This window comes from Odocoileus virginianus, chromosome 4, assembly GCF_023699985.2.
Source record: "Odocoileus virginianus isolate 20LAN1187 ecotype Illinois chromosome 4, Ovbor_1.2, whole genome shotgun sequence".
Classification (NCBI taxonomy): Eukaryota; Metazoa; Chordata; class Mammalia; order Artiodactyla; family Cervidae; genus Odocoileus; species Odocoileus virginianus.
This window is the reverse complement of record NC_069677.1, coordinates 47191881-47218473: the sequence shown is the minus strand read 5'-3', so window position 1 is coordinate 47218473 and position 26593 is coordinate 47191881. Positions and strand designations below refer to the sequence as shown.

The following is a 26593-nucleotide window of genomic DNA, read 5'->3' as shown; positions in this document are numbered from 1 at the left end:
CATCTCTGAATCTTCACATACAAAGCACTAACTTAAAGAGGGTAGCAAGAGATATGAACTGCAGTCTCCATTCTGCCATCTCCTGGCATTAGGGGGAAGAGCATATTCCACAGAAAAGTCAGGGCACAGCGTCTGTAATATTAGTATCTGTTGTTCACTAAGAAACCATGTCACCATTCTGGAAGGGATTATGTTTGCCAATGCAAACAAGTGCCCCAATACAAAATACCAGCCCCAGCTGGGTCTTCTATGTTCACACTTTTCAGACGGCTGTGCTATGACACAGCAAAGCTCACCAGGGGTAGAGTCTCGTTAAGGACCCTCCAGGCCTTACAAACCCTGGAGCTGCCATAAGAGGGTGAGAGGAAGAATCCTTCCTGCCCGTCCTCCAGAACCGTAACACTTCGCTCATCTAGAGCCAATAGTCTAATGAAGGGAACCTAACATTTATATTGAACCCTAACCCTCTTTACTCAAGAATGGTTTCTAAAAGATGGCCACTGCCCCCTAGTGGTCTCCTAACACACGAGATTCGTGTTCCTCTCAAACTGCGGCAAGAGAAACCACACAGAGAACCCATCCATCAAAGACGCAAGTTCTCGGGGTAATCCCCAAACCTACCATGTCAGATGCTGTATCTAAAGTTTAACAAGATCTCAAAGTGACTCAGAGTTAAGAGATGACTATATTTTAAAAAGCAATATGGTGATATGCTGAGCCTCAAACTATCAGGATAGACACTCAGTATCTTAAAAAATGTGAAAATACCTAAACAAAAGTAAATCATTATTAATTTATTTGCTACCACATTGTCAACTCTAAAAAGGCTGGAAATCCTTAATTTTCTAGGTAGTATTTGATCATTTTATTCTATGTCTAGCTACTTGTTGTTGGAGCTAATTTTAAATAGCCAAATAACTTCAAAAAAGGAAAAAATTTTCCTATGTGTCCCATTCAGTTATAAGTGAATAATTTTTGAGGATCTAATATACAGCATGATGACTACAGTTAATAATAAATATTATGCTGTACTCTTTGAGATTGGCTAAGAGAAGGTCTTATGAGTTCTACCACCAAAAAAAAAAAAAAAAGGTGACTGTGTGAGGTGATAGATGTGCTAATTAATGCAATTGGTAAATATTTCACAATGTATGCATACATCAAAGCATCCCATTGTGTACTTATATACAATTTTTGTCAACTATATTTCAATAAAACTGAAAGAAATATGTATTCCAATTTGGTTAGGTTTTAAAAATAATCCCAGAGCCTCATTTATTTTGATGTTCATTTAATAGAAATGATAAACAATTCTCTAGTGATATACAGTAAAATCAGACATACATCATCCTCTTCAACTCCAAGCGAATAACATCTTATTTTAGTCTATAGAGTTTATCTGCTTTTAGATTCACACCTTCTTACAATAATAAAAGGTATTTTGATGAAAGGGTTCATCTACATGAGGCCCCCAAAGCCTTAAGATCTTGTCTTGTGTAATTTGAGCCTGGGTTTTTAAACTTCGATTTATGAATCCTGGCTGGACTTGATTTTGAGGTACATACTCCATCTTCTGGTTCCTTGGAGTACTGTTGTTAAGTGCTTAAATCTCTACTGTATTTTCACAGCTATCAAGCCTTGGTCTCTGCCATTTAAATGGAAGAAATTAACTTGACCTTTATCTCTAATAATTGAGCTGGTGGCTCCCTACCCCCAAATATAGTTAATAACTGTGAAGCCAGTGAATGCACACACGGACATTCACTATTCACTTCTTCAGTGAACGCTCATTATCTTCTACATTAGAGGCTGCAGGCTCAGTGCTATAGGAAATGCACAGATGGACAGGCCGTGGCCACTGAGCCTACAGGCTGCAAGACCTTCCCCTGGCCCCCAATTCTACTTTCACCAAGTGCAGGGTAGGACTGGGCAGCCAGGGTGGAAAAGGAGGCTGGGGCAGACCACCTAGGACCTTTATCCAGGCCTGAGAAGCTTGGACACAGGGGGAAGGTAGCTGGGAGGGCAGGCACACCTAGATATGACTCCAGGGAGACTGACCCAAGAAGAACATGTGTCAGATGAATGTCCTGGGGGAGACCAGAGGAAGTGACTGACAGCCACAGAGGACATTTTTACAAACCTGAACTGTCAATCTGCTTCATTCTTTTATCATAGACCATCTCATCGGGTACGCTGTTACTCCTTTTTCGTCGCCTGTTACCTTTAAAAAAATAACAACAAATTGGCTTTCCCTTATGGTTTTATTATCCACCCATCTTCAAGCTGGACTTTTCAAAAATCATTTTGAAATCATCATTCTGACAGCAAGTTAAAAAAGGATTCAAAGCTCATTCAGATGATTAAGAGTTAGGGAACACTTAACAGATCCTGAACGTTACTGGATTTGCAAAGCAGAATTAAAATTCTAGTGTATGGAAGGAAGAGACGAGTTTAATGTCCACTTACAAGCACTTACCACTTGTGCTGCTTTTTGAAATGTTCTGGTTCCGATTTTGCTGAACCCAGTCACCTGTTAAGGTACAATAAGCAGCAGTTGGAAAAGTGGTATGAAATTGGAATTAAAGCATCGATGTGTGAAAGCACGTGAAGCTCTAGGGTTTTGGTAATCTCTCTCAAATTCAAATGTGGGTTTTAACTTGGTATGTATGCAAATATCCTGAGCTTGAACTCCTTCCAACATGTCTGGTGGGACCAGCATTTCCCATATTTCAGTCATCTGCACACTGCTGGCATAGTATCTGCCACACCCAGAGGCCAGGTGAAATATCATTCCTTCCGTATTTCTCTAAACCTAAAACTACTGTAAATAGAACATCATGTGGCATATGGAGAAGGAAGCCATAAACATTTTTTAAAAATAAATAACATCTTTAAATTTTAAGTATATTTATATGTACTCCACTCCAGTATTCTTGACTGGAGAATTCCATGGACAGAGCAGTCTGGTGGGCTACAGTCCGTGGGGTCGCAAAAAGTCGGACATGGCTAAGTGACTCACACACACCCACACACCCACAAATACACACACGTAAAAGAATCTCATATATGTATTATCATCATGTATACTTGGTGGGTTCTTTGCAGAAACTTCATTATGATTTAACACCACCTGCCCCATGAGTTCAGCCCTGCTCTAACAGATGCCTTTATGTTGGGCAGGCCTTCCACAGGTCCCTTGAGTGAAGACATCTTATGAGTGATGGGCAATTTCTGTTCATCGTTAGGATAGGCCTCCCCAAAATAATAGAAAGCAGAACCATCTTATGAGGCAGAATATTATTAAGTAAAGTTTTAAAAAGAAGTCTTAAAAAGTGGTCTTTAAAACTGCCAAGAGACTTAGTCTGAAAGAACATCTGTTATTCAGGTTTCTACATATTAAATACCTTTATTACTGTGGCATTCGCTATGATTAAAAAGTAACATCTTTCAGGTTCATTTATTTGAACAAATTAAATAATACAATCTCCAATACAGAATCCCAAAACTAGGACTCCTCTGGGGTAAGTAACGGTAGTTTGGATAAAAGGGCCTGTTTCAAACTGGCTAATTTAAGGGTATAATATTGAGAACAGGAGTCACACCTATACAAAAGCTTCTGGCTTAAACTAGGACAGAATCCCAAATGGATTAGATTGGGTTTTGTTTCTGGAGTATAAAGTCTCAATAGCAAATATGGGCTCTGTGCATTTGCTGAATGTGGGGATTTGACGGTGGGGGCCTGAGAACCAGAGCCAGCACTTTTGTCCCAAGAACTGGGGCCTCTGCTTCTCTTAATCGAATTTTTTGATGTTATGGTGATGGAACAGACGAGTACTCTATTTGCTTTCCACCCGAGCCACTCCCCCCAACCCTCCCCAACCCCCCACCTGCCAAACAGTTTTAATTCAAGATACAAGATACTCACACTCTCTCAGTTTTGCCTTCCATACAATTTCCTCGGAATCCATTTCAACCAAGAGTAATTTAAACTCCACTGGTTGCTCCAGATACACTTCAATATAACTTTTCAATTTTAAAAGTGAACCATCCACAAATTCAATTTCCTTCAAAAAAAAAAAAAAAAGGTGGTTTTCATAAATTTAAAAGTTGCATTAATTAACAACATAAAATGTCAGATAAGGAATAAAGGCAATGAGAAGGGTCAGTGCTTCAGTGGACGCCCGTTGAAGTTCTGACCTTGTAAATCCACTCCTTAACCACACCTCCTCTCTCTCTCCCGCTTTCAGCCCCTCCTTACTCTTACTCAGAACTGTTTTCCACCTCACTGAAGCTTCTAGTCCTATGGCCCTTGTTTTCCAAAGTGTAACTTTTCAGCCCTTTCCTGACTTCCAGTATTTCATGTTCCCCAAATAGAACCTGTGCTCAACCATCAGCCACCCTCTCCCAGGTGCTTTAAGCCCCTTACCACTTTTCTCTTAGATCATTCTCTGACCTGTCCAACTAATTTCACATTTACAGAACCATGTGCAGTGTTGTGTCCACATTCCCTCATTGACCACCACCTTCCCCCAACAAATCCTTTTATCACTATTTTATAAGTAAACGATCCCAGAGAAGTGAATGAATTTGCCCAAGTCCACATCTAAGTGGTGGAACTGGAATTGGAATACACGCCTGTGACTCCAAAGTCTGAGCTCTTAACCACTATTCAGACTGTCTCCTGGCTTCTCATGCCTCTGCTTCTCTCCAGACTGGCTAGCAAGAAATACATCTTTGAAAAAACATCAGTGAACTGCACCGGGTGTCACCATCACAAACTAATGCTCTTAATCTGTTCCTCTTCCTTTCTGTTCCAAGTCACTAGTATTATCCTCCTAACCTTCCAAGGGTCAGTCACCGAGCTCTACAAAGCTGAGACAGCACCTCCCCTAACCCCCCTCTCCTAAATCCTTCCAGGTTCATTTCCCCAGAACTCTCCTGGGGCTCAGTCCAGCTGCACAGTTCCGTGCCCTCCTTAGGCACCTGTGGCCACCTCTCCCAGGACAGCCCGGGAAAGCTTGTCTCTCCCAGGGAATCCCTCACCCTTCAATCCCAGAGCCAACATCACCCATGAGAAAGCCTTCCTGGAAACCCACTGCATTTGTACTCGTCTCTAAAGGAACACCACGTTATAGTAAAATTATTTCTCTACATGAATGGAGCATTTCCCTCACTACACTGGCGTCTTTGAGGGAAAAGACTGTGACTTACCTATTTTTTAATTCTTAGCTTTTATCAGGCGGGCTGGTAATAGGCACATCTGATGTCAGTTAAGCAAATCATTAATGGTATAAAACTAATAAGAGCACCTTATATTTACACGGAGTTTTACAACTCTCAGGAGTGCCCCAAACCATTACTTTATATGATCCTTACAGTAATCTTGGGAGATTATCCCCATTTTATAGACCAGAAATTTGGTTAAGAGAGAGCACACAGTTAGTGACAGACTATGCACTCACTATGTGACTGACTATGCACCAGAATGCAGACTATTTAAAGCCCTCTAGCTATCAACATCTTTTGTAAGAAACAACTCCTGAGATCCCCTCGGTCTCTTTCTGGGAACATCCACCCATTCAATATGTATTCTTCCCTCTCCTAGTGGTTCTTAACCTTGGCAGCACATTATAGTCACCCTGGGAGCTTCAACAAGTCCAATGCCTGGGTCATTCCCAAACCAATTAAGTCAGCATCTCTGGAGGTGGGACCCAGGCCTCCGAATTTTTTTTTTAAAGCTTCCCAGGGAAATCCATTATGCTGCACAGGCCACTGAAAAGCACACCCTTCTCATTTAGTTCCACTGCCCAGACAAGGCTGCAGTTTGATTCTCGTGATTCTCTTGATGTGCCATCTGCTGGGGCCTGATCGGTATGGAAGGGACGAAAATCAACCTCAGATCCCAGTGGGGAGACGGTAGATTCAGGAGCCAAGGCAGTCGGGGCCGTGGGCAATGCTCGCCTGTGTGGGCTGGGCAGAGCGCCCACCTGCTTTGCACATTGGCTTCCTCAGCCGTGTTATTGTATCACTCAAATGGTTCAAAGCATGTGCAGAGATGCTTTGAAACAAAACAGGAAGGAAGACTGTCCTGACCAACCTGACTGCTTCTATAAGGTGCAAGGCCTTGATAATACCAATGCAACAATGCAACATGGACCACTGCAATTAGCTCTCTTGCCTCCCACTTTTAAAATGGAATCAAAACATGTTTTCAACTTTTCATAAACTGTAAAACAGACAAAGGAGGTAGACAAAAGGAATTTCCACACAGATGTCCAGACTAGATAAGCTATGGCATACACCCAGGGCACATAATGAAAATAAACTTTAAAAATAACTAAGTCATTTCCGAGAAGCCAAAATCACAAGTGTTGTGGTGTGTACTGTGAATGCTTCAAATCTAACAATTTATTCCCATAACTATTTTTCAAATGCCTTCCAGTAGAAAAAGCCCAATATCCTTTGTTAGCAACTCTTTTCCATTAACCTTTAATGCTTTGCATGACTTAAACTTAAGTTTTGTATTCCTTTGAAGCTAAAATTATTTGAATAACTTAATTTAAAATGCAAGAAAACCGAAAACCTTTTCAAGGGGAAAGAGAAATGGAGAGTCTATATTTTTGATGACTGCAGATGAACCCTGAAATTCAACAGCACCTTTGGAATAAAATGCAAGTTTAACAAAACAACTGCTTTCTTAGACACTGGGAAATAAAAAAGGAGAACAAAATGCATTATTTTTAAATATCCTCAAGATGCTGTATCTAAGAAATCTACACACTCCCCCCACTGCTACTCCAAGCTGATTTTCTACAGTGTCTACCTCTGGGGTGATCTCAGCTTCTGGCTCACTGATCAGCCTGTACTTCTTCCCATTCTGCAGCAACTTCTGGCAAACCGGAGGCTTGTCGATTTTCATGAATTTCTTAGAGGAGTGCTTTACAGACTTGGAAATATCCTAAAGGTGGAAATAGGTTGGGTTTTGAAATCCATCAGCAACAACTGTGAGAGTCAAACTCAAGAGCCGGGCAGTGTATGTGCCGGTCGCATTATTTTCATGTCCTCCTACAGAAGTGACGGCCAGGGAGGATGTCCCACAGTGATCACAAGGGGAAAAAGGCCCAGAAGTGGAGGCACCTTTGTCCTACGCATCTCTCACACAGCCAAACATCTCCCCACAAAAGCACTACAGCCAAAAGGGTCACCTATACCCTCTGTGGCACCAATTTGCCTCTGAAGGGTCTGAGCACGTTACATGAGCACATGCATGACACATGCAGACTGATTCCATGCCCATCACTTGAAAAGAGAGCACCTCTTTACTGGCAGTGGGTCCAGCTGACTCCCAGTGTGTGTCTGCACCACACTGGATATGTTCCCATCCTGCTAGCACAACTCTCTTTCTGACGTGGCCCTAGAGGGGACACCGATTTTACATGTATTGTTCCAAGGCCCTCCCAAGAGGTGAATGTAATCTCTGGCCCAAGCTCCCTTGGTAAAGTAGTTGTATGGCTGAATATAAAATTTAGGTTTTTTGAGACAGAGTTCAAGGAAATCCTTTCCTACACAGGAAAAAAAAAAAATTAACTGGAGAAGGTGTAAAAATAAAACATCAGCCAGGAAGGATATCCTGCCTTCCCCATGCCACGCTCTCCATTGTCCTGACGGCAGCCTTCTCCACATCTGCTGATGTAATCAGCTCCTGACCCCAGCTTCCCAGGAAGTCTGGATCATGCTCTTTCAGTTAACTGAATTTACTTTTAAAATATAAGGTTCATTAAATAATAGTGCTTTTTCCAAATCTATGCTAATTCTACTTTATAGGTATGTGTGTTCAGTCGCTCAGTCATATCCAACTCTTTGTGACCTCATGGGCTATAGCCCACCAGGCTCCTCTGTCCATTGGATTTTCTAAGCAAGAATACTGGAGTGGGTTGCCATTTCCTCCTCTAGGAATTATACTTTAGATGCAGTTATTTTTATACCACTTTGAAGACTACTTTCCCAACTGAAAGTATTATCTTTAGTGAGATTACAGAAAGCATATTTTACTTTCTTAGGAGGAAACAAAAAAATCTGTTACTTAAAGTTTTTACACTTTAATACGTATTGCTAGTTATAATCTGTATAACATTTTTAAAGCATGCAAATACTACAACCTAAAACCACTGGGAGTGGGTAGCTTGATATAAATTCTATAACTCAAATTATAATTCACAAAGTAGTATACTTTATCATGGCTGTGTGGATCACAGTAAACTGTGGAAAATTCTGAAGGAGATGGGAATACCAAACCACCTGACCTGCCTCTTGAGAAACCTGTATGCAGGTCAGGAAGCAACAGTTAGAACTGGACATGGAACAACAGACTGGTTCCAAATAGGAAAAGGAGTACATCAAGGCTGTATATTGTCACACTGCTTATTTAATTTATATGCAGAGTACATCATGAGAAATGCTGGACTGGAGGAAGCACAAGCTGGAATCAAGATTGCCGGGAGAAATATCAATAACCTCAGATATGCAGATGACACCACCCTTATGGCAGAAAGTGAAGAAGAACTAAAGAGCCTCTTGATAAAAGTGAAGGAGGAGAGTGAAAAAGTTGGCTTAAAGCTTAACATTCAGAAAACTAAGATCATGGCATCCGGTCCCATCACTTCATGGCAAATAGGTGGGGAAACAGGGGAAACAGTGGCTGACTTTATTTTGGGGGGCTCCAAAATCACTGCAGATGGTGACTGCAGCCATGAAATTAAAAGACGCTTACTCCTTGGAAGGAAAGTTATAACCAACCTAGACAGCATATTAAAAAGAAGAGACATTACTTTGTCAACAAAGGTCTGTCTAGTCAAGGCTATGGTTTTTCCAGTGGTCATGTATAGATGTGAGAGTTGGACTATAAAGAAGGCTGAGCGCCGAAGAATTGATGCTTTTGAACTGTGGTGTTGGAGAAGACTCTTGAGAGTCCCTTGGACTGCAAGGAGATCCAACCAGTCCATCCTAAAGGAGATCAGTCCTGGGTGTTCATTGGAAGGACTTATGTTGAAGCTGAAATTCCAATACTTTGGCCACCTGATGCGAAGAGATGACTCATTTGAAAAGACCCTGACGCTGGGAAAGATTGAGGGCAGGAGGAGAAGGGGACGACGGAGGATGAGATGGTTGGATGGCATCGCCGACTCAAAGGACATGGGTTTGGGTGGACTCCAGGAGTTGGTGATGGACAGGGAGGCCTGGCGTGCTGCGGTTCAGGGGGTCCAAAGAGTCAGACATGACTGAGCAACTGAACTGAACCAAACGCTTATTTTTTTTTTCACATCTGTCAAACCCTGATTTTGAATCTGAAAGGATAATTTTGAGCACTGCTTTATCTTTTGTCAGTGCTCCACCCACCTCTAAGTCACTATAACTGTATTTAGAATGGGCCAGGGTATAAAAGGAGATTCAATCCTCTGTTCTCAATGATATAGTTCAGAAAATGGGCTAAACAACATAGATTTATTCTGCATTCTGGCAAACGGGTTCCATTATGAATATTCAAACCCTTCCCCTCAGGTCATTATACCTTAAACGTATTGGGTGCTTCATAAAATATCTACTGCTACAAAACCTAGAATGTTGAACCCACGAACCAAACGTCAACTTTTATCCAAAAATTACTCTGGAATGAGTTACCCTATGAGGTGTGTCTTACTGGCAGAGCGTTAAGCCAAGGAGGAATCTCCAGCCTCCCTACATTTGACCCAAAGACCCGAAACGGCCCCCCCAGTGAATCCAGAGCAGGTGTCTCGCCAACTGTAATGTCCCAGTCACCTGGGAATTCTGAGCAGGGCAGGCAGGTCTGGGTGGTGCTGAGATTTGGCATTTTAAGGAGCACCCTGCTGACAGCAACCAGCCACTCCTGGTTCCCTGGTCCCCAAATCACATGTTCAGCAGCAAGGCTGTAAAGAATAGATGGCCTTGGCTGTTCTCTAGGCAACCCTCTCCGAGGCCAGGCCTGCTTGATTGTGCCACACCCACCTCTAGAGAGCTATATTCCTATCTGCTCTCCTCCCGAAGCTGTTCATGTGTATAAACACCCATGCCCCAAGGATCTGAGGACCTGGCACTGATCTTATAATGTTGGTGAGTGAGCATGACATCAGACCCACCATGGGGAGACAATTAAATCAACAGAGACACACAGATCTTAAATCAACAGACATCACCCAGACCTTGCATTAAAGTCTGAACACACAGTATTCAACATTTAGTATTCACTTTCATTGACTTTACCTTGATGAAGGATTCATTATTGGTTGCTACGTACACTCGAAAAGACAAGGACGGGTTATGGTCGATGGCTTTGTACAGGATCACCGCCCCGTGGTGGAATACCGTCTCTTCGCTTTGAATAACGGGTCCCACAGGAGAAAGAGAGCTCACACGCCATTTGACGTGGGTGGCAGAATGGTCCACAGTATATTCTAATGAGGCCCCAGTACTTTTAACGTGGAAGACTTTGAACGTCATGCTGGCATCTCGGTCTGTTAACACATGAAGGTGAATTAGTGTCCTGGGCATTGCATGCATTGCACACATACCCACACGTCCACACATGCACATGCCAATTAAACTTTTAGCAAACAAGTACTCACGACCCAAGCAGAGGGAATGTGGAAACTGAATGGAGGTAAGACAGAGCGGGTCACATTTAACATCAAACAAGGGTCCACCGACGGCCCAGGGCTTCACAATGAGGTCTGAGTATTTGCTCCAGGACAAGACGCAATACTTGATATCAACTTTCCTGTTAACCTCAAATATCAGACCAGTCTCCATGCACTGGTAAGTTCCCTCTCCATCCACCTTCAGCCTGCATTGGACAGATAAGAACACCTGTCAAGTCCTGCTGTCTGTTTAGGAGAGGATTTCTTTAAAAAAAATTTTTTTAACTCATTTTTTTGTTTATTTAATTTCACTCAAAAGCACTGAGGGAACTCCACAACATTTTGAAGCAGCATCACACTCAAAGGAAACAATCTAAGGCCTTCCCTGGTGGCTCGGTAGTAAAGAATTCTCCTGCCCATGCCGGAGACACGGGTTTGATTTCTGATCCGGGAAGATCCCGCCTACCTCGGAGCAACTAAGCCCGTGTGCCACAGAGAGCAGCCCCCACTCCCCGCAACTAGAGAAAAGCTCGCATGGCAACAGAGACTCGGCACAGCCAAAACAATAAATAAAATGATATATATATACAAAAAGAAAACAATCCAAGAAAGTACATAAAATGTGTGCAGTTATGCTGTTTTGTGTTTCCCCAACTTGGGGTTATTTTTACATAGACAGATAAATTACTAACGGTATCATGTCTCCCGTATTCCCAATGACTCACAAAAACTGTCCTCGGGAAAGAAGCCTGGGAGTCACCAGTTCATTGTGTTTCTGGAGAAAAAGCACAGATATAACATATAAGTAAATGTCATTTTCTTAAATAAAGCAAATTAAAGAGTCATCCTTTATAATTAAAAACATACTTACATTTTCAGCATTACAGTGTTCACAGTGAGACTGGATTTTATTAGATTCTAAATGATAGAGAAAAAATTTTACTTACAGGAATGTGACTGGCATTTTCAGGCAAAATTTTTTTGACAAATATATATGACACGACCATATTACAAAATTCAAAGACATAGGCCCCCTCAGCAATAATGAGACTATTCTGGAGAATGTAAGTTCATACCTGAATTAAAATGCTGTGCGGGCAATTCTTTAACCTCCCATTCTTCAACTGTAAAAGATATTGTCACATATGTATTGGCATAAGTCAGTCACAGGGTAAATCAGTTAACCTCACCCCCCACACCCAGCTTCACAACCAATAAGAACTTCGTGCTAAATCACTTCAGTCGTGTCTGACTCTTTGCAGCCCTATGGACTGAGGCTTGCCAGGTTCGCTGTCCGTGGGATTCTCCAGGCAAGAATACTGGAGTGGGTTGCCATTTCCTGCTCCAGAAGATTGTCCCGACCCAGGGATTGAACCTGTGTCTCCTGCATTGCAGGCGGACTCTTTACCACTGAGCCACCGGGCAAGCCCAACCGGAACCTTAAACGTATATTAAACATCTCGTTGAGTGGATTTGGTGATACATGACACATTCTGTTTGTGAGTCTTGCTGTAGGTATAAGGCAGCAGTCCCCAAACTTTTTGGCACCAGGGACTGGATTCACAGAAGACAATTTTCCCATGGACTCGGGGGGCGGTGAGAGCGGGGGTGTTTTGGGATTATTCAAGTGCATTAGATTTACTGTGCACCTCATTTCTATTTTTATGACATTGTGATATATAATGAAATAATTATACAACACATCAGAAGGCAGAATCAGACCATCAGGCATTAAAGTCTCATAAGGACTGGGCAGTTCACAGTAGGGTCTGTACTCCCATGAGAATCTTGTCCCACCGCTGATCTGACAGGAGGAGGCACTCGGGCGGTGATGCAAGCGACGGGGAGTGGCTGGAAGTACAGATGAGGCTGCGCTCGCTAGCCCACCACTCACATCCTGCTGCGTAGCCCGGTTCCTAATGGTACCAGACAGTCGCCCAGGGGTTGGGGACCCCTGGTATAAAGCAGGAAAATAAGCTTGAATGTGAAAGCTTCCATGCACCCCACTTTGGCACATTAAGTCTTTAGCTGATCTTTGGACGCTGAAGCAAACAGCTCTCGCACCCCCCTCGTCTCATAGCACGGGCGCAGGGTGAACAGGATACCTTAGGGGACACAGGAGGGCAAGGGCACCGCCTCGCTCTTACCCTGAGCAGATGCTTCCTCGGCGGAAGACTCTCCTAGCTCCCCATCTGTGGAGACAAAACGAGCTCAGGGCACAGGTGGTCAGGAACGAGCTCCTCACCAGTCACTCCTCAGCTAGACCAGTGTCTCAGCAGGGCAGCTACAGGCCCCAGTGCAAAGTCCCTCAGAGGGGCCAGAAGTCGGGAACTAAACTGGAGCTGTTATCCCCAAGACAGAGCCTGACTGGCATCAGCCCTTCAGCTTAGCATAGTTAGAGATTAGTGGAGCAGTGAGAGAGGAACTGACGCCTGTTTTAGGCATGTTTAAGGAAAGCCTCTTGATGAAAGTGAAAGAGGAGAGTGAAAAAGTTGGCTTAAAGCTTAACATTCAGAAAACTAAGATCATGGCATCTGGTCCCATCATCTCATGGGAAATAGATGGGGAGACAGTGGAAACAGTGTCAGACTTCATTTTTGGGGGCTCCAAAATCACTGTAGATGGTGACTGCGGCCATTAAATTAAGACGCTTACTCCTTGGAAGGAAAGTTATGACCAACCTGGATAGCATATTAAAAAGAAGAGACATTACTTTGCCAACAAAGGTCCATCTGGTCAAGGCTATGGTTTTTCCAGTGGTCATGTATGGATGTCAGAGTTGGACGGTGAAGAAAGCTGAGCACTGAAAAATTGGTGCTTTTGAACTGTGGTGTTGGAGAAGACTCTTGAGAGTCCCTTGGACTGCAAGGAGATCCAACCAGTCCATCCTAAAGGAGATCAGTCCTGGGTGTTCATTGGAAGGACTGATGCTGAAGCTGAAACTCCAGTACTTTGGCCACCTCACGCGAAGAGTTGACTCATTGGAAAAGACCCTGATGCTGGGAGGGATTGGGGGCAGGAGGAGAAGGGGACGACAGAGGATTAGATGGCTGGATGGCATCACCAACTCGATGGGCATGAGTTTGAGTAAACTCCGGGAGTTGGTGATGGACAGGGAGGCCTGGCGCGCTGCGATTTATGGGGTCACAGAGTCGGACACGACTGAGCGACTGAACTGAACTGAACTGATGGTGGAATTGTCTAAGAGTCTCTGATTTAGCATGAGACTCTTTCCATTGGCTCCCCACTACTCGTCCCTGGCCAGCCTCCCTGCGTTTACTGCCCTCCAGTCACTCGGAACCACTCTCCACACCAAAGCAAGTTCCTGCCTCAGGGCCTTTGCACTCTCTGTCTCCCGGGCTGAATATTCACATTGCTTACCCGGTCACATCCCTGCCGTCTCTGCTCAAATGTCACCTTATCAGAGAGGCTTTCCTGATGTTCCACCCCTCTCCCAAAGCAAGGGCCTGCCTGACACATCTCTTCCCCCTTTCATTTTCATCAGGGCACTGCTCACCACCTCACACATGATCAGCTCAATGTTTCTGCTTCCTGTCTCTCTCCCCATTAGAATGCAAGTTTCACAAGGACTGTAATCCCAGGGCCTGGTAAATGTTCATTTTCTAAAAGACTAGAATCCCAGAATACAAAAATACATTATGAAGGGGAACAGTGGTGAATTTTTCTATTATCTACACTGGCTACTAGTTGCATGAGTTTAGGCTCTTTAGTTATGTATGAAATCTTTGTCTATTACTTTCCTCATCTGTTAAATGAGAATTAATGTAATACCACCGCCCAGAAAGACAGAATATTAAATTATAGGTAGGGATTGCGCCTGGCACTCAGCAAGCAGTCAGCGAGTGCTAGCTGTTATTTTGCTATGGTGATGTGTGAAACTCAAAAACATTAATAATTCTGAAGCAGACAATAACCTTTCACTTGGGAGACGACCTAATGTGTTGAATACTTGCTTTTAGATTTGAAAGATCTGAACAACCTTTGGGAGGATGAGTCCCATTAATAAGACAGGCATTTTGAGCACATGTGGAAGGTCCAGGCCACCACCAATGCCCAGGAGTGGACCCCCTCTCTGTTGCCCCAGGACCCTGGCTCCAGTCCTTGCTACATAAGCTGCCTGCTCTCAGGACATTACACGGGGACCAGGGGTTGCAAGACAGAACCAGACTTTAAAAACAGCATTAAAATGAACTAGAAAATAGAGACTAAACATATTCAGAATTCTGGACTCAGAATACCATAGATCTGAAGGTTCTGAAACACCGATTCAAGTCCTGCACCGGAAAATATTTCAATCCCATTCCACAGTCGCTATCCTAAAAAGCATCATAAAATTCTAAATATTTAATGACTATCATCTACACTGCATTTCATTCACATCCCATGTTTTTTGTGTCTTGCTATTTGCCTGGGGAGCTGAGAAAATGAAAGTTGTTAGAGAAGCCTAGCACACAGTCTTCCACTAGGTCTTCCCAGCGAAAGCAGAGAAACTGACGCACTTCTCTCTAACACAAAACCCTCGGCTTCTCTTTAATCCATGCGATTCAGGTGACTCTGGAGCTCAGAAGGTATATCCAATCAGAAGGATGATGGGTGAGCCTGCACGGCCAGTTGGCCCATCCACAGAGAAGCCAGCATCCCAGGGTAGACTATTTGGTCCTCCCATCTGACCTGAGAATGGAGGTGAATGGGGGGTATCTTTTTGACCTCTTCCCCAAGGTGGAGGATAAAAGGTCTTTTAACAAAGAGAAGAACCTTGGGAAAGGCAGGGCCCTGTGGATAGCCCTGGACATCCAGGTGTCTCATATGGCCGAGGGCCAGGTCCAGCAGCTCCATCTCCTACACGTGCCCTGTCTGATGGCACTGACTCCAGCTTCCCATTCAAGTCCGAGCCTATATCGAGCCTCACAGATTCCAAATGCCTTCCACCTGGTTGCCACCCTGGCAAGGCCCTGGGCCAAGCCTGGCTGCCTGGACCCTGGGGGCCCTGTCTCTGGAGCCCATGTCTCCAGGGCCATTTACTCAGTTATTAACCAGTGACAACAAAGAACAGATCCAAGACACAGCCTCTGACTTCATTTCTATTCCAGTCCAATCTATGGAGGCTGGACTTCTGATTGCATTTAATTGGATGAAATAATCCTTATTATGAATAAGGAGGATTGGAAGTAGGAAGGCTAGTATACATTATTCCTTATGGGTATCAGATGGTGACATCTACTCCACGTGTGATACAAAAATAACTACAGGTTCTTATCTATACACAACATGACCACAAGGAGCTTACGATTACCTTCATGGGTTCCCCACTGGGAAACTGCAGAGAGAATTAGATTAAATACAGGACTTCTGAGTGAAAAGACTTCATTTATTTTAAAATATTATAAAGAAACCCCCTGACTGCCTTGTCATAGTATTTGTGTTCATAAGCAGATTATATTCTAAGAACTGGGAGGGGGAAAAAAATCCTAAAGAATAATAAAACCAGTTAAAATAAAAGCTTAGTCATGCAACTTAAGTTCTTCACAAAACTTTAGACCAAAAGCAAATTTTATATTTAGAATCTATATCTTTACAGTGGTTTCATGACTCAAGTTGTTCATCAACAACCAGAACGGCAAGCCAGAAACTTTAAACCACAAATGGTACCACATTTTCAGCAGTGAACAGTCTGCTCTGTGATTAACTGTGAGCAGCGCCCACCACGAGAGGAAGCCGAGGCTGTGGCTGTAGGTTTCGGTCAGCCCCTCAATCTCTTCTCCGCTGGGAACCGCAGAGCAAAGCCGCACATGCAGTCTCGGCATCAGTGCAGACCAGGAACACGCCCCTTGTATTCCAAGTGCACTGAGCTCAAATTTTCAAAATGCTTATTCATTTCCCAGTGTTGAGCCCAATCTGACACAGAAAAAGATCATGAGCAAGCAACTTGCAACTTAAAAATCTCAAAGCCTATCCTTCTTTCTTCCTTTCAGTAACAAAAAAGAAAGTCAGAAGAAGGAAGGATATACTCACTTGTTTTTTCTGGTTTTGCCTCCTCATTATCTACGGGGAAAAAAAAAGGTTGAAATCATATATCATATGAAATTCATATGACAACTAAGAAAAAAACACACAGGCAAATGGAATAGGTAAAGTGTTTGCCTCTCACCAATAGCAACCATTTCCTGTCTTTCTTCCTCAGCTCATCCTGTTTTGCCACTTTACTTGCCAACTAGAAATTATTTACCATGTAAGTACTTTTCGGTACTTCACAAAAAGGACACTTGTAACTACTATGTCCTTAAACAACATCAGTGATATGGGCTTTACACTAAAAGAAAAATAAAGGTGTCCATGTTTAACTAGAATTCTGTTATTAAAGAAACACATACACAGATAACTCACCAGATTCAGAACCGCTCTCAGAACTGCTGTCCTCGCCTTAAAAAAAAAAAAAAAAAAAAGATACACAGGAGAAGCACACAATGAATAAGAAAGTAGGAACTATTTTTAAAAATTATAAATATAATAAAACAGACCCAAACTCAACTAATTTCCTCCTTTGACTGCATTCTCACTGAGTCCCAAACTAGTCTGATTTACGAAAAAAGAAGGCTTTATCCTTTGGAGCTGGATGAGATACACTTTAATTACTTAAATTTGAGCCCAAATCACACTCTGGCTGCAGTAACCACTTCATTTGGGTGCCATCCAAGTCTCGCCCAGCCTGACCTGCCTTACTGCTCCCATCTTGCCTCTGCACTTGTGCATCTAGAAGGTTCCATACCCAAGTTCAATGACACAACAGTGCAGCATTCTGTAATGCCACGTGCCGTTTCCCTGAACCACAGGACAGAGAGTCTACACGATTCAACTACTTCTGCAAAGAGTGGCCCCCCCTCCCTTTCCTCATCCCCAACTCTGTCCACTGCAAGCAGGCTTCTGTTCCCACAGTTAGCTTGGAATTCTTTCCCTGATGTCCCCAAAGGCCCACTAACCCCAGACCCATGGGACAGACCCATGGTTCCCACAGGTAAAGGCACCTACCAGCCCTTCCTGTCCACACAGCTCTCCCATCTATCCTGGCTCTCTACCGACCTCTGCGTGCCTTCCCTCTTGCCTGTGTGTGTGTTCGGTGCTCGGCCGTGTCCGGCTGTTTGCCACCGTGGACCGCAGCCCGCCAGGCTCCTCTGTCCACGGGGATTCTCCAGGCAAGAATACTGGAGCAGGTTGCCAGGCCCTCCTCCAGGGGATCTTCCCACCCAGGGATCAAACCCCGGTCTGCTGCACTGCAGGGGGATTCTTCACCATCAGAGCTACCAGGGAAGCCCACCCAACCACTAATACCCAGGCCCTACTTCCCACACACACCCAGCTTTCTTTCTATCTCGAGAGCCCTGCAACAACCTATCACCTACTCCCAAAGCAGATTCCAACCCCCAGCTCCCAGGGCACCCTGACCTGTTCCTGACAGAGCAGACAAGCAACAAGGCACCGCTCTCTCCCTCATCCACCACCTTCAAGTGCTCCTCCTGCTTCACCCTGCTTGGGATCCCTTGAATAAGTACATGGAAAGCTATTAATACGATTCTCAGATCTTCCCTCCATACACACACACTAACAACCAAAACTAAAGATGGGCAATAGCCATACGGAGGAAAAAAAAGATTTGAGAATAAAGATGAGAACAATCATATAGCAGCTAAGAGCAGTTTTTCTGGGGTGTTCACTATGTCCCAGGCACTATACAGTATATATACTTACTCATTTACACGTATTCATTAATTACATTTATTACTCATTGTGCATACATGTATCTACATATATTTATGTAAGAGCTTTATATATGTTAACACATTAGCCCTCACAACTGCCCGATGAGGTAGGCTGAGGTCAGTTAATTTCCTTATGTAAGACCACCACTACCACCCACCCCAATACCTCCTATTCTCCACCCAGGGAGTCTGAAGCCAAGATATCAACTTGGGTAGTCCAGCTTGAATTTGCATTCTTTACCATGTTGCTTCACTTGCAAGCATGCTTCTTATTGCTTCAGCAGTTTAACACCCAGGAGCTGGTGATCGACAGGATGAGTGGGAAGAAGGGGAGCAGGAGGCGGTTCCTACATGAGATGATGCCTGAGTGAAAGGCGAGGCACTGAGACAGGGGCTGGGAAATCAAAAGTGATAAGACGTGGCCTTGGTCCTCCAGGGCTCAAAGCACAGAGCAGTGGTTCTCAACCTTGATGCACACTGATACCACCGAGGGAGCTTCCCACACCCACACACACACACACACACCCATGCCGGGGATTCTGCCCTTCCTTAGGGGGTACTGACTAATCGGGGGTAGCATTTTTGGTAAAGGTCCCCAGATAACTGGAATGTACAACCAGGGCTGAGAACCATGGCTGAAAACCAACCCACTGTAATCACTTCCTCATTCCCCAAGCTGCACCCCAGCGTGATTACCACTCCTTCCTCCAAGTCCCCAGACACACCATTCCACTGCCTGGATAGCCCTTCCCCAGACCCCACCTCCAGACCCCAAGGTATCCATGAGAAGCCAGCCCAAAGTCACTTCTGCGGACCGACTCCCTCTGCCCCACCAAGTCAGATGAGCCATGCCTCTCTCCAGTCCATCCGTTTACCCCTGTCAAGCAGTGGCTGCTTGCTGAGCTGTTGGTGGATGAACCCTGCAGGGCTGAGGCCATGTCTCACCGCCCTGATCCCCCTGGCACCCATTGCTATAGATGCTCCATGAACGATGAATGTGTGAACGGACAAATGCTCTGCCCCGCCTTAAAGAACCGAGCCGCCCCGACCATGTCTTTATTCTGCCAGTTCCCTCTAGCAGTCTGGGACTTCTGCGTGTCTGTGTGTGCGCGCATGCGTGCCAAGTCGTGTCCAACTCTTTGAGACCCCATGGGCTGTAGCCCACCAGGCTCCTCAGTCCATGGGATTCTCCAGGCAAGAACAGAGCAGTGGGCTGCTGTGCCATCCTCCAGGGGATCTTCCTGACCCAGGGATCGAACCTGCCTCTCACGTCTCCTGCATTGACAGGCGGGCTCTTTACCACTAGCGCCACCTAGGAAGCCCCTGGGATCTCTGCAGGGATGTAATTCTGCCTGGACCAGACCCAGGTGAGGCCCACCTTCTGCTCCAGGTCCCTGGGAAGTGGAGTCTGGGCCATCCCTTCAATTCACCTTCCCTCTGGTCTGGGGCCTAAGACTCCTGATTTCTATTTCTGCTTCCCTGCCCTGCAAGCCCCCTCAAGCCCCCAGGACCATTTTTCTTTCTCATGGCACATTATTTGAGAACTAAATAAGAAGTCTGTGAAGAGTGACCAGCCCGGGGCCTCATACACAGTAGTCACGATTTTTAAGAGGTAGTGATTTTTACTAACAGGTCACACCCCTAAACTCCAGTGACAGGCCAGCCCAAGCATGCTACCACCAGCACTAAACCCTCCCCACATTTGCATAGGTTAGAGTTCTAGCAGCAGGATCCCTGTTTGGGGAAGCTAGCATGCAAACAGTCCCCGACTCTGAGTTTCTTTTCTCTCATTTTCTCATCCTGATGGGTTCCACCTTCACCACACCCAGCTGTCCTGAATGCCAGCCTAGATGCAGAGAAAACCTACACCCCTTTCTTTGACCCATTTTATTCCACTAAAAATAGGCTAAACTTTTTAAAATAAATCTTAAAAAAAAAAAAAAAATTGAAAGGAAGGACAAAAAGGTGAGAAGGGGAACAGCAGGAATGTGACAGCAGGCAAACTGAAATCCCAAGTCCCATGCCTTATCCGGTCGAGAAGCCCGGTCCGCAGCAGTCAAAGTGTGGAGTCCTAACCACCGGACCTCCAGGGGATTCCCACCTACACCTCCTAACCAGCCTCCCTTCAGCCAGCTGAGAAGGCTTCACCCCACTCTGACCTGAAGTGTCTCTCCCCTCACTCGAGAATCTGAATTATCTACTATACTCTGCATTCGAACATTTTTAACTCTCAATTTCAGACACTGTTGGCAGCAGCAGGCTTTCTCCTCCTTTCGTAGACAGCGGTCCTTGCATAATCTCCTTCTAATCTTCATTTTGGTTGCATATTATGAAACCATCGTTCTCCTACTTTTTTACTGGACGTTAAAACCAAAGGGTACTTAGCACAACTTTAGGGACCATTCTTCTTTAGTCACTAGGAACACAGAAAACTCATAAAGATAACTGATGTAATCACCAAACCAGCACAAAATCACCTTGATGAAAAAGGGGAAAATATACTTAAACTTCCAGATATAAAGATAAAAACTCCCACCTGGCAACAAGATTGCCAAGTGGCCCTGTTTTCAGAAATGACAAGGGCAAGAAAACAAACTAGAGGGACAACTTTCGCTACTTGTCTGTCCTAAATATATTCTGTTGCACATAAACCTAATCACAGCAGTAAATCAAGCATGCAAAAACCACAGTCCCAGAAAATGGTTCAGGACGAACGGCCCTGGGCACAGAAATGATTGAGCTTAAGTTTTTTCAAGAAGACATGGATTTTTTTTTTTCTGGATGACAAGCTTCAGGTATTTTTCTTCTGATATAACTTTTTTTATTTTTCTATAACAACCTTGAGTGAGTGAAGTCGCTCAGTCGTTTCCAACTCTGCCATCCTATGGACTGTAGCCTACCATGCTCCTCTGTCCATGGGATTTTCCAGACAAGAGTACTGGAGTGGGTTGCCATTTCCTTCTCCAGAGGATCTTTCCAACCCAGGGACCAAACCCAGGCCTCCCGCGTTGAGATCTAATTCACACACTACATAATTCAAAGTGTACAATTCAATGGCTTTTCATGTATTCACAGTTCCCTGGTGGCTTCGACGGTAAAGGATCCACCTACAATGAAGGAGAACTGGGTTCAATCCCTGGGTTGGGAAGATCCCCTGGAGGAGGGCCTGGCAACCCAGTCCAGTATGCTTGCCTGGAGAAGCACCATGGACAGAGGAGCCTGGTGGGCTACAGTCCATGGGTTCGCAAAGAGTCGGACGCGACTAAGCAACAACAACTGTACATCCATCACAACAATCAGTTTTTCATTTTCAACATCCCCTAAAATCCCCTGTACATTTTAACTATCACTTCCAATCTCCCCATTCCCCCTAGACCTAGATAACCAATACTCTTATCTCTTGCCTGAATAGATTCGCATATTCTAGACATTCCATAAATGTCCAGATAAATTCCATAAATGGAATTACATAAGAGATGGGCTTTTGTACCTGGCTTTTCTCACTGAGCATGTTTCCAAGGTTCCACCATGTTGTAGCATGTTATCACCACTTCGTTCTTTTTTATGGCTGAATAATATTCCACTGTGTGGTGTTATAATATTGAATTGTGTCCCCCCACAAAAACTTCATGTTTTAAGTCCTAACCCACAGTACCTTAGAACATGACCTTATGTGTAGATACAGTCTTCATAGAAGTATTTACCTTTAAGTAAAATGAGGTCATCAGGGTGGACACTAATCCAAGATGACTGGTGTCCTTACCAAAAGGGGAAATTCAGACCCAGAGACACACCACAGGGAGAACATCATGAGATCACGGTGATGGCTACCTACAAAGCCAGGAAAGAGATCTGGAACAGACCCTCCCTCCTAGTCCTCCGAGAGAACCAACCCTGCCAACACCCTGACTCAGACATCTAGCCCCCAGAATGTGAGACAACATACTTCTGCTGGTTAAGCTCCCCAGTCTAGGGCACTTTCTCACAGCAGTCGCAGCAAACAAATGGGCACACCACATTTTGTTTACGCGTTTAAAACTTGATGGACTTTTGGGTTGCTTCCAACTTTTGAATAGCATGAATAATGCCGCTGTGAACATTCATGCACAGGTTCTTTGGGAGACATACGATTCCATTTCTCTTGGCTATACACACGGGAGAGAAGTTCCTGGGTCAAGAGGCAATTATATTTAACTCTTTGAGGACTACCAAACTCTTCTCCCAGGTGGCTGTGTCAATCTCCATTCCTATCAGCGGTGGGTGGGTGTGGGTGTTCAGTCGTGTCTGACTTCCTGGGACCCCATGGACTGTAGCCCACCAGGCTCCTCTGGTGGGATTCTCCAGGCAAGAATACTAGAGTGGGCTGCCATTTCCAGGGATCTTCCCACCCCAGGGACTGAACCCACATCTTCTGCATCCCCTACACTGCAGGAGGATTCTTTATTACTGAGCCACCGGGGAAGCCCTCTATCAGCAGTGTATGAGGCTTCCAATTTCTCCGCATCCTTGACAATTCTTGCTATGATCTTTTTCATGTCACCCCAGTGGCTGTGAAGTGGCATCTTTCTGTGGGTTTGAATTGTATTTCCCTGAAATAATACTGAGCATCTTTCAAGTACTTATTGGTCATTTGTACATCCACTCTGGAGTAAAGATTTTGTAATCCAAAGGTCCTATGCAATCTAGCCCCACCTGCTCTACAGACGCACTTTGGCCCTGCCACCTCTCTCCTCGCTGATTCCAGTCATCTGACCTTCTTCAGTCTCTGCAAACAAGCACTGTGCACTTCCCCACATGGGGACATTTACACCTGCAAGTATATAACCCTTGTCCCCACCTTTGCCCTGTTACTGCAATGCATCCTTCAGAGTTCAAGTCAACCATCACCTCCTCAGGAAAACCTCCCAGGACTACCCCAGCCAAGTATCCACCACCTGGCTGGACTCGTACAGGACCCTGTATTAGGTTAGCAAAACCAATCTAGAAAATGGTCCAGTTGCCTCATCAGATAAATTCTCAGTTTCATTAAGCACAGCTTCATCACTGAAGTTTAAGTTACTGATTTCACTAGGCTAGGTAACCATGAAAGTTTAAAACTTAATCAGCTCTTTCAAGTAGAAAGATGAAAGCTCCTATCTTTCATGAAGATTGCTTGAAGTAAAACAGAAGAATAAATTGTTATTTATCTTGTGATGAATTGGTTATTTCATAAAAATTTCATTTGGACATTTACCAATGTTAATCATATCTCTTACCTGATTTAGAGTCCCCTGAAGTATCTAGGTTGGAGCTGGGGCAATCTAAATTTTGAGAAAGAAATCAAGTTTAGTAGTATAAATACAAGGATAAAATAGAAGATTGTGTTCATTTTTGTAAAAAATTGCTAAACCAAAAATAACAGCAGTTTCCTCTTCTATAAACTGAATCACCTCTTTAAACCCAAAGCGGCATTGCAAGTCAAATTAAAACCCAGTTACAAATGGTAAGTAAGGCCATATTCTCAAAGGAAAAAAGATTTAGACCAAGCAACCTTAAGCCTTTTCCAAGAGTGCAAACAGAAAGCCAATAAACTTTATAACGACCTTTGGTTGGGTCCCTGGCAACCTCTCAGTTCTGTGCCAAAGGAGTGGCACTGTCTCTTTGTTTGATCAACTTAGCCGCTCCCTAAAAACACCCCTGGTGATTAAGTAACTTGACACCAGAAAAGGAAAAAAAACACCTGGTTTTAGATTTTGTAACTGAAGAGCAGACAATGGTGTTATTATACAAGAGTCAGAGTCCTTTCCCACTGAACAGTCAATTCATGCAAACCACCACCACCGATTTAGTGAAATGACACAGACAGGTTGGAGGTGAGGATCCAGAGAAGTCGGCACCAGACTAGGGAGGGCCTCAAATGCAAATTGAGAAGAACTGGCCTTGGGGGATGGTTCTCCTACAGGGAATGACACAGAGATGCAGAATTACATGAGTACTTCCAGCTGAAATGGGCCTTGGTGTTCCCCTAGATGCTGGTGGACTTTGGTGACAGGGGCGGTGGGTACTGTTGTTCAAGATGCATTAGACTCCAGAGAGTCTAAAACCCCGCTGCAGAGATTCAGCTACGAAGTGATAAGAGCCAAGGCCAGTGTAGGTGCATGGGAATGGAGATATTATAGTAAATATTATAGAAAACGAGAAGAAGGGGTAACTGTTGCAGAAGTTACCAACAATATCAACTAGAGCAAGAGTATTTCTGTGTAGGGAAGGACGGCCACTTAGTTACCAGGCCCCTCATCTGTATTTATGCCACGCTCAATCAGATGGCTCATGGAACAGCACCTAGCACTCTTCCGTTTCATCTGTCTGGAACATTCACCCACGCCAGGCTGGTGAACAGAAGGGGCTCGATTGCTGGTTGACTGCTTTCCCTTGGCGCAGGCAGAGACTACTGTCCCTTCACTGACTTGCTGTCCACTGTGTGATGGGCAGTCTGCAAAAATTAGGAGAAATCCAAGTCCTAGCCAATAGCATGTGTGAGGACAGGGAAGGACCATGCAGTACACAAATGAAATCAGGACAATATGAAAGTAAGGAAGGCGCCGGTACTTTGCTGGTCAGAGAGAGAAATTGAGAGAAGGGACTCAAGCCTCAGCAACCCCTAAACCTAGACCATGACCTTCTTTGAATAGCAGAGGTTTTACTTGACCCAGTTTCAGGGATAGAATTAGGTGTTGCTATTTTCATTAAGTATCTATAATTGATGATAACACTCAAGTATTAAAGAAAATATCTACTCGTGCATAGAACAATTAGAGAATTCCGTTGACAATGCTTCTCCATTCTTACTCTACTGAATTTAAAATAAGGTTAAAAGAACATTAGAGCAAGAGTTTAAAAGGAAAGAGATGTAAGAGCATTTGTTTTCTGTTCTTAAGTTATAAAAACCACAAAGGTATGAATTCTTTACATTTCATTGTTTTAAATATCTGTTGACAAATAATCTTAAGGAACATTCTGAAAAACTGTCACTATCCCATCATCCTAACCTACTGATTATTTCAACACCATTTCTGTAAGTTGGTGACTGCATGAATGTAATGAGCAGTTGCAGCCAATAAATAAAATGAATAAAGAAATCATTTTCTAAAAGTGCAAATTTCCACACAGTGCAGCTTGAGTTTTTCGATTACTCAATGTTGACTTAGAGTACATACCTTTTTCTTCTGAAGAGGCATTGTGATCATCACTAGAACAAGAAAAGAAAAACAGTTTTATAAACATATAATTTTATACAAATAATTATGAAAGTCTTCAAAATGATCATACTATGTTTCTCCAGAAACGTTGACAGGTGGGATAACTCTCCCTTCTCAAGGCTATTCTTGCCCCCTCGCTCCCCAGTCCAGCCGGACTCAAAACCACAGGGATAGAGGGGACTTTGGAGTGTGCAGGTGAAGCCCTGCCGGTCAGCTCACACCCCGGGTACCAGCAGCACCGCGCACAGGGTCACCGTGCTGAATCTCCACGCCCCACAACTCCAGGCCATCCGTCCACCGCGCCCCGCCATGGGTCACCGCGCCGAATCCCCACGCCCCACGTCTCCAGCGCATCCGTCCACAGCGCACAGGGTCACCGTGCCGAATCCCCACGCCCCACGTCTCCAGCGCATCCGTCCACCGCGCACAGGGTCACCGCGCCATATCCCCACGCCCCATGTCTCCAGCGCATCCGTCCACCGCGCACAGGGTCACCGCGCCGAATCCCCACGCCCCACGTCTCCAGCGCATCCGTCCACTGCGCACAGGGTCACTACGCCGAATCCCCACGCCCCACGTCTCCAGCACATCCGTCCACCGCGCACAGGGTCACCACGCCGAATCCCCACGCCCCACTTCTCCAGCGCATCCGTCCACCGCGCACAGGGTCACCGCGCCGAATCCCCACGCCCCACGTCTCCAGCGCATCCGTCCACCGCGCACAGGGTCACCGCGCCGAATCCCCACGCCCCACATCTCCAGCGCATCCGTCCACCGCGCACAGGGTCACCGTGCCGAATCCCCACGCCGCACGTCTCCAGCAAATCCGTCCACCGCGCACAGGGTCACCGTGCCGAATCCCCACGCCGCACGTCTCCAGCACATCCGTCCACCGCGCACAGGGTCACCACGCCGAATCCCCACGCCC

The 26593-nt window shown here is 44.8% G+C and overlaps 1 protein-coding gene across 2 annotated transcripts in view; it reads right to left on the bottom strand.

Annotated features, from left to right (window-relative positions):
• LOC110151704 (NACHT, LRR and PYD domains-containing protein 1b allele 5-like) overlaps positions 1-26593 on the bottom strand; it is a 42643-nt gene that overhangs the window by 3982 nt on the left and 12068 nt on the right. Inside the window, exons 2-15 of one of the 2 annotated variants that reach the window (XM_020915153.2) lie at positions 25624-25655; positions 23683-23727; positions 17058-17093; positions 16686-16715; positions 12800-12844; positions 11729-11776; positions 11524-11570; positions 11378-11427; positions 10641-10858; positions 10279-10529; positions 6824-6958; positions 3926-4064; positions 2477-2530; positions 2141-2221 (exon numbers count right to left, since the gene is read on the bottom strand). In XM_020915153.2, coding sequence (XP_020770812.2) covers positions 2141-2221; positions 2477-2530; positions 3926-4064; positions 6824-6958; positions 10279-10529; positions 10641-10858; positions 11378-11427; positions 11524-11570; positions 11729-11776; positions 12800-12844; positions 16686-16715; positions 17058-17093; positions 23683-23727; positions 25624-25655 — 1211 coding nt within the window. The remainder of the gene's footprint in view (positions 1-2140; positions 2222-2476; positions 2531-3925; positions 4065-6823; positions 6959-10278; positions 10530-10640; positions 10859-11377; positions 11428-11523; positions 11571-11728; positions 11777-12799; positions 12845-16685; positions 16716-17057; positions 17094-23682; positions 23728-25623; positions 25656-26593) is intronic. The other variant, XM_070466506.1, reaches the window with a different exon arrangement.